The sequence below is a fragment of the Entelurus aequoreus genome, linkage group LG16, assembly GCF_033978785.1.
Source record: "Entelurus aequoreus isolate RoL-2023_Sb linkage group LG16, RoL_Eaeq_v1.1, whole genome shotgun sequence".
Taxonomy (NCBI): Eukaryota; Metazoa; Chordata; class Actinopteri; order Syngnathiformes; family Syngnathidae; genus Entelurus; species Entelurus aequoreus.
In genome coordinates, this window is record NC_084746.1 from 24,060,377 (window position 1) to 24,077,645 (window position 17,269).

The 17,269-nt window shown below is 38.0% G+C and overlaps 1 protein-coding gene across 1 annotated transcript in view; it reads right to left on the bottom strand.

Moving 5' to 3' along the window:
* Nucleotides 1-17,269, bottom strand: part of slc12a3 (solute carrier family 12 member 3) — a 111,434-nt gene that overhangs the window by 46,842 nt on the left and 47,323 nt on the right. The window contains exons 12-14 of the mRNA XM_062022432.1: nucleotides 14,734-14,857; nucleotides 5,138-5,239; nucleotides 2,021-2,176 (exon numbers count right to left, since the gene is read on the bottom strand). Of these exons, the coding sequence (XP_061878416.1) occupies nucleotides 2,021-2,176; nucleotides 5,138-5,239; nucleotides 14,734-14,857 (382 nt within the window). The remainder of the gene's footprint in view (nucleotides 1-2,020; nucleotides 2,177-5,137; nucleotides 5,240-14,733; nucleotides 14,858-17,269) is intronic.

Consider the following 17,269-nt stretch of genomic DNA (forward strand, 5'->3'; position numbering starts at 1 on the left):
GGAGCAGGTGGGTAAAGTGTCTTGCCCAAGGACACAACGGCAGTGACTAGGATGGCGGAAGCGGGGATCGAACCTGCAACCCTCAAGTTGCTGGCACGGCCGCTCTACCAACCGAGCTATACCGTCCCAAATCATATCCAAAGGAGATTTTCAACCGGAAGTGTGGCGGGAATTTTAAAATTGCACTTTATAAGTTAACCCGGCCGTATTGGCATGTGTTTCAATGTTAAGATTTCATCATTGATATATAAACTATCAGACTGCGTGGTCGGTAGTAGTGGGTTTCAGTAGGCCTTTAAGCGGTGCGGCTTCATAGCTTACCAAAGTCGTACAAGTCTTTGATTTATTTTGTACAATTTTCCATTTTGTCTATTATTTGTGCACTTTGATTTTTGAAGTTGTTCTTGATTTATTATGTCAATTGATTGACCACAGCTGTGACTATTTAAGTGCATCATTCCTGTTGAAAATTGCACACTGATGAAAACATTTTTGAAACCAGTCTGTGTTTTAAAGGCGTACTGAAACCCACTACTACCGACCACACAGTCTGATAGTTTATATATCAATGATGAAATCTTAACATTGCAACACATGCCAATACGGCCGGGTTAGATTAGTAAAGTGCAATTTTAAATTTCCCGCAAAATATCCTGCTGAAAATGTTTCGGTTTGATGACGTTTGCGTGTGACGTCACAGATTGTAGCAGACATATTGGGACACCATTGTGGCCAGCTATTAAGTCGCCTGTTTTCATCGCAAAATTCCACAGTATTCTGGACATCTGTGTTGGTGAATCTTTTGCAATTTGTTTAATGAACAATGAAGACAGCAAAGAAGAAAGCTGTAGGTGGGAAGCGGTGTATTAGCTACCGGCTGCAGCAACACAACCAGGAAGACTTTGAGTTGGATAGCAGACGCGCTACCGTGAGTACGCAGCTTTGGCTTCCAAACATTTGATCGCTTGCCTGTACGTGCGTGCCGCTATGTGCATGTCACGTACGTAACTTTGGGGAAATATATGTGCTGTATGAACTTTACGGAGGTGAACGGTACTTTGGGCTGTGGGATTGAGTGTGTTGTGCGGGTGTTTGAGTTGTATTGGTGGGTTATATGGACGGGAGGGGGGAGGTGTTTGTTATGTGGCATATTAAATCTAAACCTGGTTGTGTTGTGGCTAATAGAGTATATATATGTCTTGTGTTTATTTACTGTTTTAGTCATTCCCAGCTGAATATCAGGTCCCACCCGCCTCTCACAGCATCTTCCCTATCTGAATCGCTTCCACTGCCCTCTGATCCTTCACTCTCACTTTCCTCATCCACAAATTTTTCATCCTCGCTCAAATTAATGGGGTGATCGTCGCTTTCTCGGTCCGAAACGCTCTCGCTGCTGGTGGCCATGATTGTAAACAATGTGCAGATGTGAGGCGCCCCGAGCAGGGCCCTGAGCAGAATTTATATTTGAGACCCCCGCCCCATTACAAAAATCTATCACACTTTATAAACGTCAAATTTATTGTGTACTTTTTTAGATCAAACTTGAATTTAGTTCAATGTATGTTTTGTAGTAAAACAAATTAATTGGAAATGATTGTTCAATAATCATAGTTTTACTTTAAAAAACACATTTAAAACATAAATTTGCATTTCTTTCTGACACACCTTTGGTCGGGATTTGACCCCAATATGATAGTTTATCAACTGTAACCTTGCACCACCAAATATTGGGTAAATTTGCCATTATATTTTTATCAGAGCAGGACGGGGCTAGGAATATGTTCCTGGTAAAATGTCATATGAAGCGCCCTATCACAAAACAGGGCCACCCAAACATCACGGGACCCCAAGGCCCCTGGCTGAGAGGAGCAATCGCAATGAAGTGATTTTACGACACGCGCACATGCGTGTGTATCTAACCATTTCTGGGCCATAGACCAGCTCCTCCAATCATGCTAAAGAAGGGGTTAAAGTCAGGATCTACGATTGGCTAAGTGTGAGCACACCTTGAGTTTATTACCGGGCCTCTTGTAGAGGGTGTATCCCAAAAGGAGCACGACGACCCCAAAGGCAGTGAGTGCGGCCCACCAAGTCAGCAGGAACATAATGACCAGACAACACATGGCGCACAACAAGGACAGCCATTTATTGTAGAACCTGAAGGTTGGACGCCAGCCTGGAAAACATCATGGACGTACATGACAGTATAGTATATAATACAAACCCTGTTTCCATATGAGTTGGGAAATTGTGTTAGATGTAAATATAAACGGAATACAATGATTTGCAAATCCTTTTCAACCCATATTCAATTGAATGCACTACAAAGACAACATATTTGATGTTCAAACTCATAAACTTTTTTTTTTTTGCAAATAATAATTAACTTAGAATTTCATGGCTGCAACACGTGCCAAAGTAGTTGGGAAAGGGCATGTTCACCACTGTGTTACATCACCTTTTCTTTTAACAACACTCAATAAACGATTGGGAACTGAGGAAACTAATTGTTGAAGCTTTGAAAGTGGAATTCTTTCCCATTCTTGTTTTATGTAGAGCTTCAGTCGTTCAACAGTCCGGGGTCTCCGCTGTCGTATTTTACGCTTCATAATGCGCCACACATTTTCGATGGGAGACAGGTCTGGACTGCAGGCGGGCCAGGAAAGTACCCGCACTCTTTTTTTATGAAGCCACGCTGTTGTAACATGTGCTAAATGTGGCTTGGCATTGTCTTGCTGAAATAAGCAGGGGCGTCCATGAAAAAGACGGCGCTTATCTGGCAGCATATGTTGTTCCAAAACCTGTATGTACCTTTCAGCATTCATGGTGCCTTCACAGATGTGTAAGTTACCCATGTCTTGGGCACTAATGCACCCCCATACCATCACAGATACTGGCTTTTGAACTTTGCGTCGATAACAGTCTGGATAGTTCGCTTCCCCTTTGGTCCGGATGACACGATGTCGAATATTTCCAAAAACTATTTGAAATGTGGACTCGTCAGACCACAGAACACTTTTTCACTTGGCATGAGTCCATCTTAGATGATCTCGGGCCCAGAGAAGCCGGCGGCGTTTCTGGGTGTTGTTGATAAATGGCTTTCGCTTTGCATAGTAGAGCTTTAACTTGCACTTACAGATGTAGTGACGAACTGTATTTAGTGACAGTGGTTTTCTGAAGTGTTCCTGAGCCCATGTGGTGATATCCTTTAGAGATTGATGTCGGTTTTTGATACAGTGCCGTCTGAGGGATCGAAGGTCACGGTCATTCAATGTTGGTTTCTGGCCATGCCGCTTACGTGGAGTGATTTCTCCAGATTCTCTGAAGCTTTTGATGATATTATGGACCGTAGATGTTGAAATCCCTAAATTTCTTGAAATTGCACTTTGAGAAACGTTGTTCTTAAACTGTTTGACTATTTGCTCACGCAGTTGTGGACAAAGGGGTGTACCTCGCCCCATCCTTTCTTGTGAAAGACTGAGCATTTTTTGGGAAGCTGTTTTTATACCCAATCATGGCACCCACCTGTTCCCAATTAGCTTGCACACCTGTGGGATGTTCCAAATAAGTGTTTGATGAGCATTCCTCAACTTTATCAGTATTTATTGCCACCTTTCCCAACTTCTTTGTCACGTGTTGCTGGCATCAATTTTTAAAGTTAATGATTATTTGCAAAAAAAAAAAGTTTATCAGTTTGAACATCAAATATGTTGTCTTTGTAGCATATTCAACTGAATATTGGTTGAAAATGATTTGCAAATCATTGTATTCCGTTTATATTTACATCTAACACAATTTCCCAACTCATATGGAAACGGGGTTTGTACATCACACATGGAACTTCCCCGTATACACTAAAGCAGTGGTCGCGGCCCTGTACCAGTCCGTGGATCGATTGGTACCGGGCCGCAAAAGAAATTTAAAAAATTATTAATTTTTTTTTTTATTAAATCAACATAAAAAACACAAGATACACTTACAATTAGTGCACCAACCCAAAAAGCCTCCCTCCCCCATTTACACTCATTCGCACAAAAGGGTTGTTTCTTTCTGTTATTAATATTTCTGGTTCCTACATTATATATCAATATAAATCAATACAGTCTGCAGGGATACATTCCGTAAGCACACATGATTGTATTTCTTTATGACAAAAAAAGTAAAATAAAAAACATCCCCCCCCACTGACCGGGGGGAAGGGGGGTATTTTCAAGCGGTATTTTCAAGCGGTATTTTCAAGCGGTATTTTCAAGCGTTGACCGGTCCGCAGCTACAAAAAGGTTGGGGACCACGGCACTAAAGTATCCATTTAAAAACGCTAATTTACATTGAATATGCATGCTACTGATTAGCATTAGCGATTTTACAGGGCAAACCACCAAATTTGGCACTGAAAACTACAACTTAGATGCACGTTCCAATCAAACAGCTTGTGTGTAATGAGCGCAAAACTGGCATATTCAACTTGATGGCAAAGACTACTCCTGACTACAGCAAAGCATCAAGGACAAACTGAAACGAATGCATTCGTGCAAATGATACGAAAAAGTGTAAGAAAACAGGGTATAACAACTGAGTAGTAAACAGTCCAGACTTTTATCCAGCAGTACCAGGATTCAGTGCCTATGTGATGTCAACAACATATCACTTGATCAAGCTTTTTCTAACATTCCACTCTAAAAACATTGGTAAAACGTATCTTTTATTGGTGCTGATATTATATCGGATCGATATCGATATCCAGCAATAGTCAAGGCTGCAATATCGTTATTGCAGTACCAGTGAAAACTTTGTAAAACTCTGACACAAAATATATGGGTTGATTGGACCATCTATCATACAGTATATACCATCCATCCATCCATCCATCCATCCATTTGCTCCTGCTTGTCCCTTTTCGGGTCACGGGGTAGGGGGGGCTGCAGCCTATCCCAACTGCACTCGGGTGGAGGGCAGACTACACCCTGGACAAGTCACTACCTCATCGCAGGGGCAACACAGATACCAATTGGCTGCAATAAACAAGGCTGACTGTATTTCCCAATATAGCGATACTGTGACCTATGTATCGTACGGTGTCATACCCATGATTTGTATCAAATAGTGACGTTAGGCGATGCGAGGTGTGCCATCCTACCGGGTGAGTTGGAGATGGAGGCGTGGAAGCAGCTGAAGTTGATCAGACAGTACGAGCACAGAAAGAAGTTGGAGATGATCGGGGCGATCGTGTTCAGCTCAGCTGCAGTCCAAAGACAAACATGTCACATCGGTGAATTAATTGTTTGTCCGAGACAAATGCGACAAATGCAACAAAAAACATTGTAGCAAGTTGAAACATGTTTTGTGTGAATACTTGTCACAGCAGACTTGTGTGAATGCTGAGAAGCATGCACACAATTATTATTCCGCTCTATTTTTCGTCCACATTCGTTTTCTCCTGTTGTATATTTGATGGTTGTGTGACTTTATTTGTTTCAGCGAGCCTCAGACTGGAACTGTAGTTTCCAGGAGAAAAAGTATGCGCCCGATTACTCTTCTGCTGTCTTCTTGGACAACTGTTCTTAAATACATTTTACACGAAGACAGTTACTCTTTGTTGTTCTGGCCTTGGGGCCGGCCAGTTTGGACAACACCCAGCCTATTTCCTGTGATCGGTTTGAGTTAGGTGACCTCCAACCCCTATTCTCTACTCCTACTTGTGAGGGCTTCCTACCAGATGTTACTAATGTCTTTACACTTCCTTCTAAAGTACAAACCTGCATTCCTGTAAGATTCCAATTTCCTGGGGGCAACAGCCACCACTCACTGGAGCACTTGTGATGGACATGTGCACTTTTGAAGCTATCTAAGGGCATCTTTCCTTAGTAGAATAATCCTCTAAAGGATTCTGTGACCAAATACAAACACATACTACCTCACAATCATATAAGTATAAAAATGGTACACGGTATAATTCACTACACTCCCTTTTCCAAACATTACACCATCAACACATTCCACTTATCCTGGACATTAACCGCTTATAGCATGAAGATGCACTCCTCTGCTGTACACATGCATGTAAATACTTCCAGCCATTCTTTTTTATATAGCATTTTTTAATAATATTTTTTTGTAAATAGAGTGAATCAATGTTAACTTATCATTCAGTGTTTGTTTTTGTTCCAGCTTCACTATTTTATACACCCTGAAACATTTACAGCTCGCTTTCTTCCAACAATAAAGACATGTATTCATGTTTGAAAGCAACTTAAAGCTTTTCTTCTATCTTTGTAGTCTTCATGGCTTTTGTCATATGGTTTTCTACACCAAAATTCTTCTTCGGGACATTTTTCCAAGTTCCAAAACGAATTCCAGTTTTCCTGGAAATTCAAACTGTTCAGCCTATTCGGGAATCGCAGGCTTTCCCTTGACAAATTCCCAGAATTCCATGTTTTCCGGGAACTTTTTCCCATTCAAAATGAATTGGCCATTTTTCAAACTTCCATCATTTCCAAATTTTTTTAACCACTCATCTTGGACATACAAACTATAATTTTTCCAGGTATTCCTAGAAATCCCGTTTTTCACCCTTTTCTGTCGACTACTCCTTCCACATTTTTCAACCGTTCCACTGTCAAAACATTCCTCTTAATCAGGACCAAAAAACAATTTTGGTCCTGATAAGTATATATATATACCGGTATATAGATAGATAGATAGATACTACCATGAATTGATTTACGTGGACCCCGACTTAAACAAGTTGAAAAACTTATTCAGGTGTTACCATTTAGTGGTCAATTGTACGGAATATGTACTGTACTGTGCAATCTACTGATAAAAAAAAAGTCTCAAAAATTCAAATGAACTATGAACAAATTTTTAATTTTCAGTCCCACTGTTGCCCACTTTGTTTTCCCTTTTCACTACCTCTCCCACATTTGGGGTGTATGCATGTTGTACCAGAGCCCCTGGGCTTTTGTAAAGTTTGGACATGTTCTTTCTGTCATTTAAGTATTTAAGTTATCATAAATATGTCATAAATGCTAATATAACATTAGTATAGCCATGAAATTAAATATGGTTAAATATGAATGTTGTTTCAATTAAAATTAGGAATCCACTTGTTTTCATTGAGGGCCACATCACAGTCATGGCTGCCATCAGAGGGCCGCTCGTAACAGCGAACAATGTATGAATTTGCCTCTGGATTTCATTATTAATTATGGAAATGGTTTTAAGTAGTCTGTGGATTTTACAGTAAAAACTTTACATTCACAATGTAAAGTATGCATTTTACCGTAAAATATAGTGGGTTTCTTTAAAAAACATTTTACGATAAATGGAAAAACAGTATCACTGTTTTTTTTTGGGGTGTGGGGGTGTTTGGGGGGGGGGGGGGGGGGGTCGGAAAAAGCTGGCAGCTTAGTTGCCAGAATTTGTGTGTTAAATTTACATTTTTTTTTACATCATTATATTGTTAATGGAAAAATAGTACACATTCTTTTTTTAATTCTGGCAACTTAGCGGACAGTTTTTCGACCGTAAAAACAAATGCACCGTCTTTCCATTTACAGTAATACACCGTTAAAAACAACAACCGTAGATTTTACAGTCAAAAACTGGCAGCTCAGTCAACAGAATTTTTACGCAAAAAACAGTAGTCATTTTTTTTTAATTTACAGTAATATGCTGTAAAGAACAACGTAAAATTTGTTGTAATTTTTATGGATTTGATGGGTAGTTTGCTGTAAAGTTAAGTATTTTTATTTAGACAAAAACATGTTTGGAAAGTATAATATACTGTAATATTTGTTGCAATATTGTATACTATTAAAGTTTAAAATGTATGTAATTTCAAGCAGTACATATATTTTTTTCTGTCAAAATGAAAAAAAAAAAATTATTAAGTACTTTATTGACACATGTCATTTCCAGGTGTTTGCGGGCCAGATAAAATTATGCCGCGGGCCATATCTGGCCCCCGGGCCTTGGGTATGACACATGTGGTTTAAGACTATCCACACCCCCTATCAAAAATATGAAATGTTTTATTCCACCTGGATAGCGGCAAACCCAGCTTTGAACACTTGAATCAACACAGACGTCACAACATCATCAACGCTCACTTTTAAGCACTCACACACAGCACCAGCATTTTGGAACTAGAGTGAAGTGATACAAAACATTAAAATGTATCAAATCTATTTGTAGAAGCATAAGAGAAAGTCAAATACAAGTTTTGCGTTTGCATCTTGTTGCACCTAACTGTGATGCGTTCAAAGACCGTCAGTTAAACTTAGAAACAGAGGCGTCACAGGTTGTAAAGACAGATGGAAACCAGGAGATGCACTAATCGTTATATAATTGTCATGACGGGTGTGTTCTTTGTCTTATGTTTCTGTATGTTATTTCCTGTCCAGCGCTTTTATTGTTAGGTTTGACTTCCTGTGTCATTTAACCGTCTGTCACTGAGCGTTGGTTGCCACACCTATTCCTGACTGGCAGTCGGGACATACATGTTCCTGGTGTTCCTATATATGCCAGTCCTGTCCTTTAAACACTGGATCATTGCTTCTATTCTGTCTAGTGTGCTTGTAGTCTGTTTTGCTTTCTACCTGCATAGTTTTCCTTGCGCTTCCAGTGCACATCCTAGCTGCACAAGCTTTTATGCTAAATTGATTCGACATGTATAGCGCTCTCCTACCTTTAAGGTACTCAAAACGCCTTGAAACTTCGACCACATTTACGCAGCATCAGGTGCAACTGGGTCTTCAGCGACATGGTCACAGGCCGACCCGCAACATTCAGGTTAGGAGACAACCACTCTACCACTGAGCCATGCTGCCCCAAATTACATCTTTACCTGCATTCCGCCTGCTCTTCTCTGTATTTTGGGATCACGCTGCAAGCAACACTTCCCTGATCATAACAATAATCGTAATAATGATGACCTATTATTATGTTTCGTATTATCCACCGGTAATATTACTACGTAAATTAACTAATATATACTTTAAACCAGGGGTCCCCAAACTTTTTGACTCGGGGGCCGCATTGGGTTAAAAAATGTGGCCGGGGGCCGGGCTGTATATATATATATATATATATATATATATATATATATATATATATATATATATATATATATATATATATATATATATATATATATATATATATATATATATATATATATATATATATATATTTTTTTTTTTTAAATTTATTTATTTATTTATTTTTTGGATATATATTAGATATATATAAATATATATGTATATATATATTTTTTATGTATATATTAGATATATATACAGTATATATATTTGATATATATATATATATATATATCTATATATATATATATCTATATATATATGTATATATATATATATATATATATATATATATATATATATATATATATATATATATATATACATATATATATACATATATATATAAAGATATATATATATATATATATATATACATATATATATAAAGATTATATATATATATATATATATATATATATATATATATATATATCTTTATATATATATGTATATATATATGTATATATATATATATATATATATATATATATATATATAATATATATATATATATATATATATACATATATATATAGATATATATATATATATATATATATATATATATATATATATATATATATATATATATATATATATATATATATACATACATATATATATAGATATATATATATATATATATATATATATATATATATATATATATATATATATATATATATATATATATACATATATATATAGATATATATATATATATATATATATATATATATATATATATATATATATATATATATACATATATATAGATATATATATATATATATATATATATATATATATATATATATATATATATATATATATATATATATATATATATATATATATATATATATATATATTATATATATATTAGATATATATAGCGCACTTTCCGCTGCGCGCGATGATGTCACGTTATCGATGAAAAAATTAATTTTTAGACAATATGATTTGCCTGAGCGGCTAGGAGACACCGTGAGTAGCAAGCGGTACAAAGTGGATAAGAAAAGACAGAAAAAAATAATTATTTTTATTTTTATTTTTTTTATTTAAAAAAAAAAAAAAAAAAATTTAATACTTGGGACTTTCCGCGAGCCTGATTTTGGACGCTGGCGGGCCAGATCCGATAGGTTATATGATTATTTAAAATAATTGTTAGGCCAGTTTATATTCACTTAGTTTTTTTGCTCATTCTCCACTGACACCGTGTGTTCAAAGACCATGGGAAAAATGACCACCATAACATACAGTACTAACATACACATTAACAGCAGCCATACACACAGAGTTGTATGGAGTGGAGGCAGCGTGTCCGCACTGTGGACGTACTTTAATATATTCGAGATATACCCGCGGAGAGCACTCTTCACAATTTAGGATGACACTGGTGGCTTTTAATGAGAGGAAGGCTCCCAGCAAAGCGAAGCAAGTTTGCTTTTTGTCACGGACATGGCGCGGCAGAAATATCTAAACACGAATACAGTCGCCAATAACACCAAAAATAGATGCTAGATTTGTTGACGATCGTTTTTATTACAGAAAAAGTGACTGAAGGATTGGAAAAATCTTTAAAAAAAAATGTAAATGTCAACAAAGTGCAATAAGCAGCAACAATTTAAAAATAGAACACAATATAATGCACGAAAAATATATATGTTAATACTATACTTAAAGGCCTACTGAAACCCACTACTACCGACCACGCAGTCTGATAGTTTATATATCAATGATGAAATCTTAACATTATAACACATGCCAATACGGCCGGGTTAACTTATAAAGTGACATTTTAAATTTGCCGCTAAACTTCCGGTTCGAAACGCCTCTGCGGATGACGTATGCGCGTGACGTAGCCCGGCGAACACGGGTATGCCTTCCACATTGAAGCCGATACGAAAAAGCTCTGTTTTCATTTCATAATTCCACAGTATTCTGGACATCTGTGTTCGTGAATCTGTTTCAATCATGTTCATTGCATTATGGAGAAGGAAGCCAAGCAAGCAAAGAAGAAAGTTGTCGGTGCGAAATGGACGTATTTTTCGAACGTAGTCAGCCACAACAGTACACAGCCGGCGCTTCTTTGTTTACATTCCCGAAAGATGCAGTCAAGATGGAAGAACTCGGATAACAGAGACTCTAACCAGGAGGACTTTTGATTTGGATACACAGACGCCTGTAGAGAACTGGGACAACACAGACTCTTACCAGGATTACTTTGATTTGGATGACAAAGACGCAGACGTGCTACTGTGAGTATGCAGCTTTGGCTTTTTTTTGCGTATGTACGTAACTTTTTTAAAATATATAAGCTTTATGAACCTTGGGTTAGGTGAACGGTCTTTTGGGCTGAGTGATTGTGTGTGTTGATCATGTGTTTGAATTGTATTGGCGTGTTCTATGGAGCTAGGAGCTAGCAGAGGAGCTAGGAGCTAGCATAACACGTACCGTACCGTACGTGCGCGTCACGTACGTAACTTTTTAAAAATATATAAGCTTTATGAACCTTGGGTTAGGTGAACGGTCTTTTGGGCTGAGTGATTGTGTGTGTTGATCAGGTGTTTGAATTGTATTGGCGTGTTCTATGGAGCTAGGAGCTAGCAGAGGAGCTAGGAGCTAGCATAACAAACACGCAGGTGTTATTATGCAGGATTAATTTGTGGCATATTAAATATAAGCCTGGTTGTGTTGTGGCTAATAGAGTATATATATGTCTTGTGTTTATTTACTGTTGTAGTCATTCCCAGCTGAATATCAGGTACCGTGAGTATGCAGCCTTGGCTGCTAAACATTCGATAACTTGACCGTATGTGCGCGTCACGTACGTAACTTTTTAAAAATATATAAGCTTTATGAACCTTGGGTTAGGTAAACTGTCTTTTGGGCTGAGTGATTGTGTGTGTTGATCAGGTGTTTGAATTGTATTGGCGTGTTCTATGGAGCTAGGAGCTAGCAGAGGAGCTAGGAGCTAGCATAACAAACACGCAGGTGTTTTTATGCAGGATTAATTTGTGGCATATTAAATATAAGCCTGGTTGTGTTGTGGCTAATAGAGTATATATATGTCTTGTGTTTATTTACTGTTGTAGTCATTCCCAGCTGAATATCAGGTCACCCTCGGCTCTCACAGCATCTTCCCTATCTGAATAGCTTCAACTCCCCACTAGTCCTTCACTTGCACTTTACTCATCCACAAATCTTTCATCCTCGCTCAAATTAATGGGGAAATTGTCGCTTTCTCGGTCCGAATCTCTCTCACTTCATGCGGCCATCATTGTAAACAATAGGGAACTTTGCGTATATGTTCAACTGACTACGTCACGCTACTTCCGGTAGGTGCAAGCCTTTTTTTTATCAGATACCAAAAGTTGCAATCTTTATCGTCGTTGTTCTATACTAAATCCTTTCAGCAAAAATATGGCAATATCGCGAAATGATCAAGTATGACACATAGAATAGATCTGCTATCCCCGTTTAAATAAAAAAAATTCATTTCAGTAGGCCTTTAAAGGCCTACTGAAATGATTTTTTTTTCAGTAGGCCTTTAAAGGCCTACTGAAATGAATTTTTTTTATTTAAACGGGGATAGCAGATCTATTCTATGTGTCATACTTGATCATTTCGCGATATTGCCATATTTTTGCTGAAAGGATTTAGTATAGAACAACGACGATAAAGATTGCAACTTTTGGTCTCTGATAAAAAAAAGCCTTGCTTCTACCGGAAGTAGCGTGACGTCACCGGAGGAAGGGCTGCTCACATTTTCCTATTGTTTTCAATGCAGCGAGAGAGATTCGGACCGAGAAAGCGACGATTACCCCATTGATTTGAGCGAGGATGAAAGATTCATGGATGAGGAACATGAAAGTGAAGGACTAGCGTGCAGTGCAGGACGTATCTTTTTTTGCTCTGACCGTAACTTAGGTACAAGCTGGCTCATTGGATTCCACACTTTCTCCTTTTTCTATTGTGGATCACGGATTTGTATTTTAAACCACCTCGGGTACTATATCCTCTTGAAAATGAGAGTCGAGAACGCGAAATGGACATTCACAGTGACTTTTATCTCCACGACAATACATCGGCGAAGCTCTTTAGCTATGGAGCTAACGTGATAGCATCGGGCTTAACTGCATATAGAAACAAAACAAATACGCCCCTGACTGGAAGGATAGACAGAAAATCAACAATACTACCAAACTCTGGACATGTAACTACACGGTTAAAGCTTTCCAGCTTGGCGAAGCTTAGCAATGCTGTTGCTAACGACGCCATTGAAGCTAACTTAGCTACGGAACCTCGACAGAGCTATGCTAAAAACATTAGCTCTGCACCTACCCCAGCTCTCATCTGCTCATCACGACCCGTGCTCACCTGCGTTCCAGCGATCGACGGTACGACGAAAGACTTCACCCGATCACCGATGCGGTCGGCGGCCCGGAGATGGAGGAAGTCAAGGTGAGGTCGTTCGGCTAGCGCGTCTGCTATCCATCTCAAAGTCCTCCTGGTTGTGTTGCTGTAGTCCGCCGCTAATACACCGATCCCACCTACAACTTCTTTGCAGTCTCCATTGTTCATTAAACAAATTGCTAAATATTCACCAACACAGATGTTCAGAATACTGTGGAATTTTGAGATGAAAACAGAGCTTTTTGTATTGGATTCAATGGGCTCCGAATACTTCCGCTTCAACAGTTGACGTCACGCGCAAACGTCATCATTTCGAAACGTTTTCAGCCGGAAGTTTGCCGGGAAATTTAAAATTGCACTTTATAAGTTAACCCGGCCGTATTAGCATGTGTTGCAATGTTAAGATTTCATCATTGATGTATAAACTATCAGACTGTGTGGTTGGTAGTAGTGGGTTTCAGTAGGCCTTTAATAATAACAAATGTGTTTTAAATGTATATTCACATCCCTTTTTAAAGATTATATGCATCACAGCAAATCATGCGATGACGTCATATTGACCACACCCCCACCACCACACGTATTTTGGCAATTTAAGGGAAACCCTGATATTAACAAACTAAAAATGTCTTACATTACGATCATGCTTTCTCAGAGATGTTTTCTAATGTTATTCCGTGATATTTGCACCTAAAGAAATGCTCTTTTTCTGGCTGACTAAAATATTGTGTAAATTCTGTTATAACAAGTTCTGGTTGAGTCGTCAATTACAAAATGATTAGCAGGCTCAATATTACATTGTATTCATTAATAGAGAAGGTTAAAACATTGTCATGCAGCAATATGAAGCCACTCCCCCTGAAAATGATCTGTCTAGGGTACACTAATTAATGATGACAAATCCTACCTATCTGTGATTAAGCTCGATTAAGTTTTAGTTATCTATGAACAAAATGTGATTAATCACGATTACATTTTTAACCGTTTGACAGCCCGATTATATATATATAAAGGCATAGTACATGTTAAAGTTGTGCTGTTTTGGGGGGCAATCATTTGAGGTAAATTGATGTCAAAGGGAGATGTTGATTTGAGATACAAGTGTTTTGAATCAAGAGCTCCGTCACAAAACCAATTAAGCTCCTAAATTGAGGTACTGCTGTATTACTGCAACTTTTAAACATCTCTGGTCACATGTTTCAAGCCTCACCAATGAGAACGAAGCAGATGGCAATGATGTACGTCAGCAGGTAGCCTCGCAGCGGTTCCTGGTTTTTACCGTAGCCTTTTCCAAAGAAGCCAATGAGAGGGTAGAGTTTGTCCTCACACAGACACTGCAAACAACAAACATCATTTTGTGCAATATCAGTCATGAACAAGCAAAGAAGCTTCATTTGACAAAGTGGGGAATATAAATATTTCATAAGCTGCGGAGTTTGTAAATGTAGCACCTTAGAAACATATGAACAGTACATTTTTATGGTAGCTTTATTTCAACTTAGACGAGGTCAATAAATGAACATAAACGCATTTTTTTTGGGTTATATGTCCACGAAATACACAAATGAGTCCCTTTAAAGGGGAACTGCACTTTTTGGAGAGAATTATGGTTCACAATAATTATGAGAGAAATGACGATGGATTTGTAAAATTTTTTGCATTCAAAATATTAAATAAAAAATTGATCAAAAGTTGCTTAGAAGGGAGCCTATAGGAGCCGTTCAATTCTGCAAATAAAGCCCTTAAAAATATCCAAACACCTCCTACCTCTAAAGCATGGGTGTCAAACTCTGGCCCACGGGCCAAATTTGGCCCGCCGTGTAATTTCATTTGGCCCTTGAGGCAATATCAAATTAACATTAGAGCTGGCCCGCCGGTATTATACAGCGGCACCGCTAATACTGATACTTGCCAACCCTCCCGATTTTCCCGGGAGTCTCCCGAATTTCAGTGCCCCTCCCGAAAATCTCCCGGGGCAACCATTCTCCCGAATTTCTCCCGATTTCCACCCGGACAACAACATTGGGGGCGTTCCTTAAAGGCACTGCCTTTAGCATCCTCTACGACCTGACGTCACGTCCACTTTTTCCTCCATGCAAACAGCGTGCCGGCCCAGTCACATAAAACCTGCGGCTTTTCACACACATAAGTGAATGCAAGCATACTTGGTCAACAGCCATACAGGTCACACTGAGGGTGACCGTATAAACAACTTTAACACTGTTAAAAATATGCGCCACACTGTGAACCCACACCAAACAAGAATGACAAACACATTCCGGGAGAACATCCGCACCGTAACACAACATAAACACAACACAACAAATACCCAGAACCCCTTGCAGCACTAACTCTTCCGGGACGCTACAATATACACCCCCACTACCACCCCCCAACCCGACATTAATGAACTCGCTTGGGCACATCAGATTACATCAGTGTGTCACAAACTGAGCAGTAAAAAGGCCTGAATGGTTGATTTATTCATTATTTTATTTTCCAATTTATTAGCCAGTGGAAAAAGTTCATGTTGATATTTACCTCAGAAGGCTGCAAATAGAAAAGAGGCATTTCGTTTTTTATTTAAATTTGATTTAATATACCGTTGATGTTTTTTCGTTTGTTTTTTGAAAGTTGATTTAGCACTATTAAGTTATACAAGCGTTGCTTGTTCCATATTCAGTGTTAAAGCAAATCAGTGTAGCAAACTGAGCATTAATTAACGTTTTATTCATGCACTTTCTCTTGCTACTTCAAGGCTTCAATGTTTGATTCTTTCATTATTGTTATTTTATTTTCAAATTTATTGTTAGCCTGTGGAAAAAGTCTATTTTGCTATTTACCTCAGAAGGCTGCAATTAGAAAAGAGGCATTCAATTTTTATTTAAATTTTATTTGATATGCCATTGATAATTTTTAATTATTATTATTATTATTATTATTATTATTTGAAACTCGATTTTGCATGTCACTATACAGTTATATAAGCCTTGCTCGTTCAATATTCAATGCAAAACTTGTTTGGGTCCCTATTAAAAGGTTAATTTGTTCAACCTTGGCCCGCGGCTTTGTTCAGTTTAAAATTTTGGCCCACTCTGTATTTGAGTTTGACACCCCTGCTCTAAAGGCTTAGTGGCCACATGCGTGGACAGAACCTTTTAGCTCTTATTTCCAAAATTGTGTACACTACTGAATTGGGGTCTTATGGCGGCCTATGTGGACACTTATACTGCCATCTGGTGGTGTCAGAAGAGTATAACATACAATGGAATTTGGGGAAAAAAAGTGTAAAAATAAGAATTAACATGTCACTAAACATGAAGTACATGTTTGTGTACTTATGGACAAAGTACATCACATCAAAAGATGATTCTTAGTTTTTATTCTAATTAGGGTCCGATAAGCCCAAATAGCAAAGATAGATAAAAAAATCATGTCCAGGGTGTACCCCGCCTCCCGCCCGATTGTAGCTGAGATAGGCTCCAGCGCCCCCCGCGACCCCGAAGGGAATAAGCGGTAGAAAATGGATGGATGGATGGATGTAAACAAACAGCTTGGGCCTTAAGAAGTTAAGGTTTTATACACATGATGTAAGTATACATGTAATGTAGTAACAGGCACATTTAAAATAACATTTCATATTTATGTATTTTGATAATTTTAAGCGGCGTATTGATTTGAAAAACGTATCACGTTTGCTTATTTTTTTATTCATCACTGATTTATGCTCACTGCAGACTTCATGA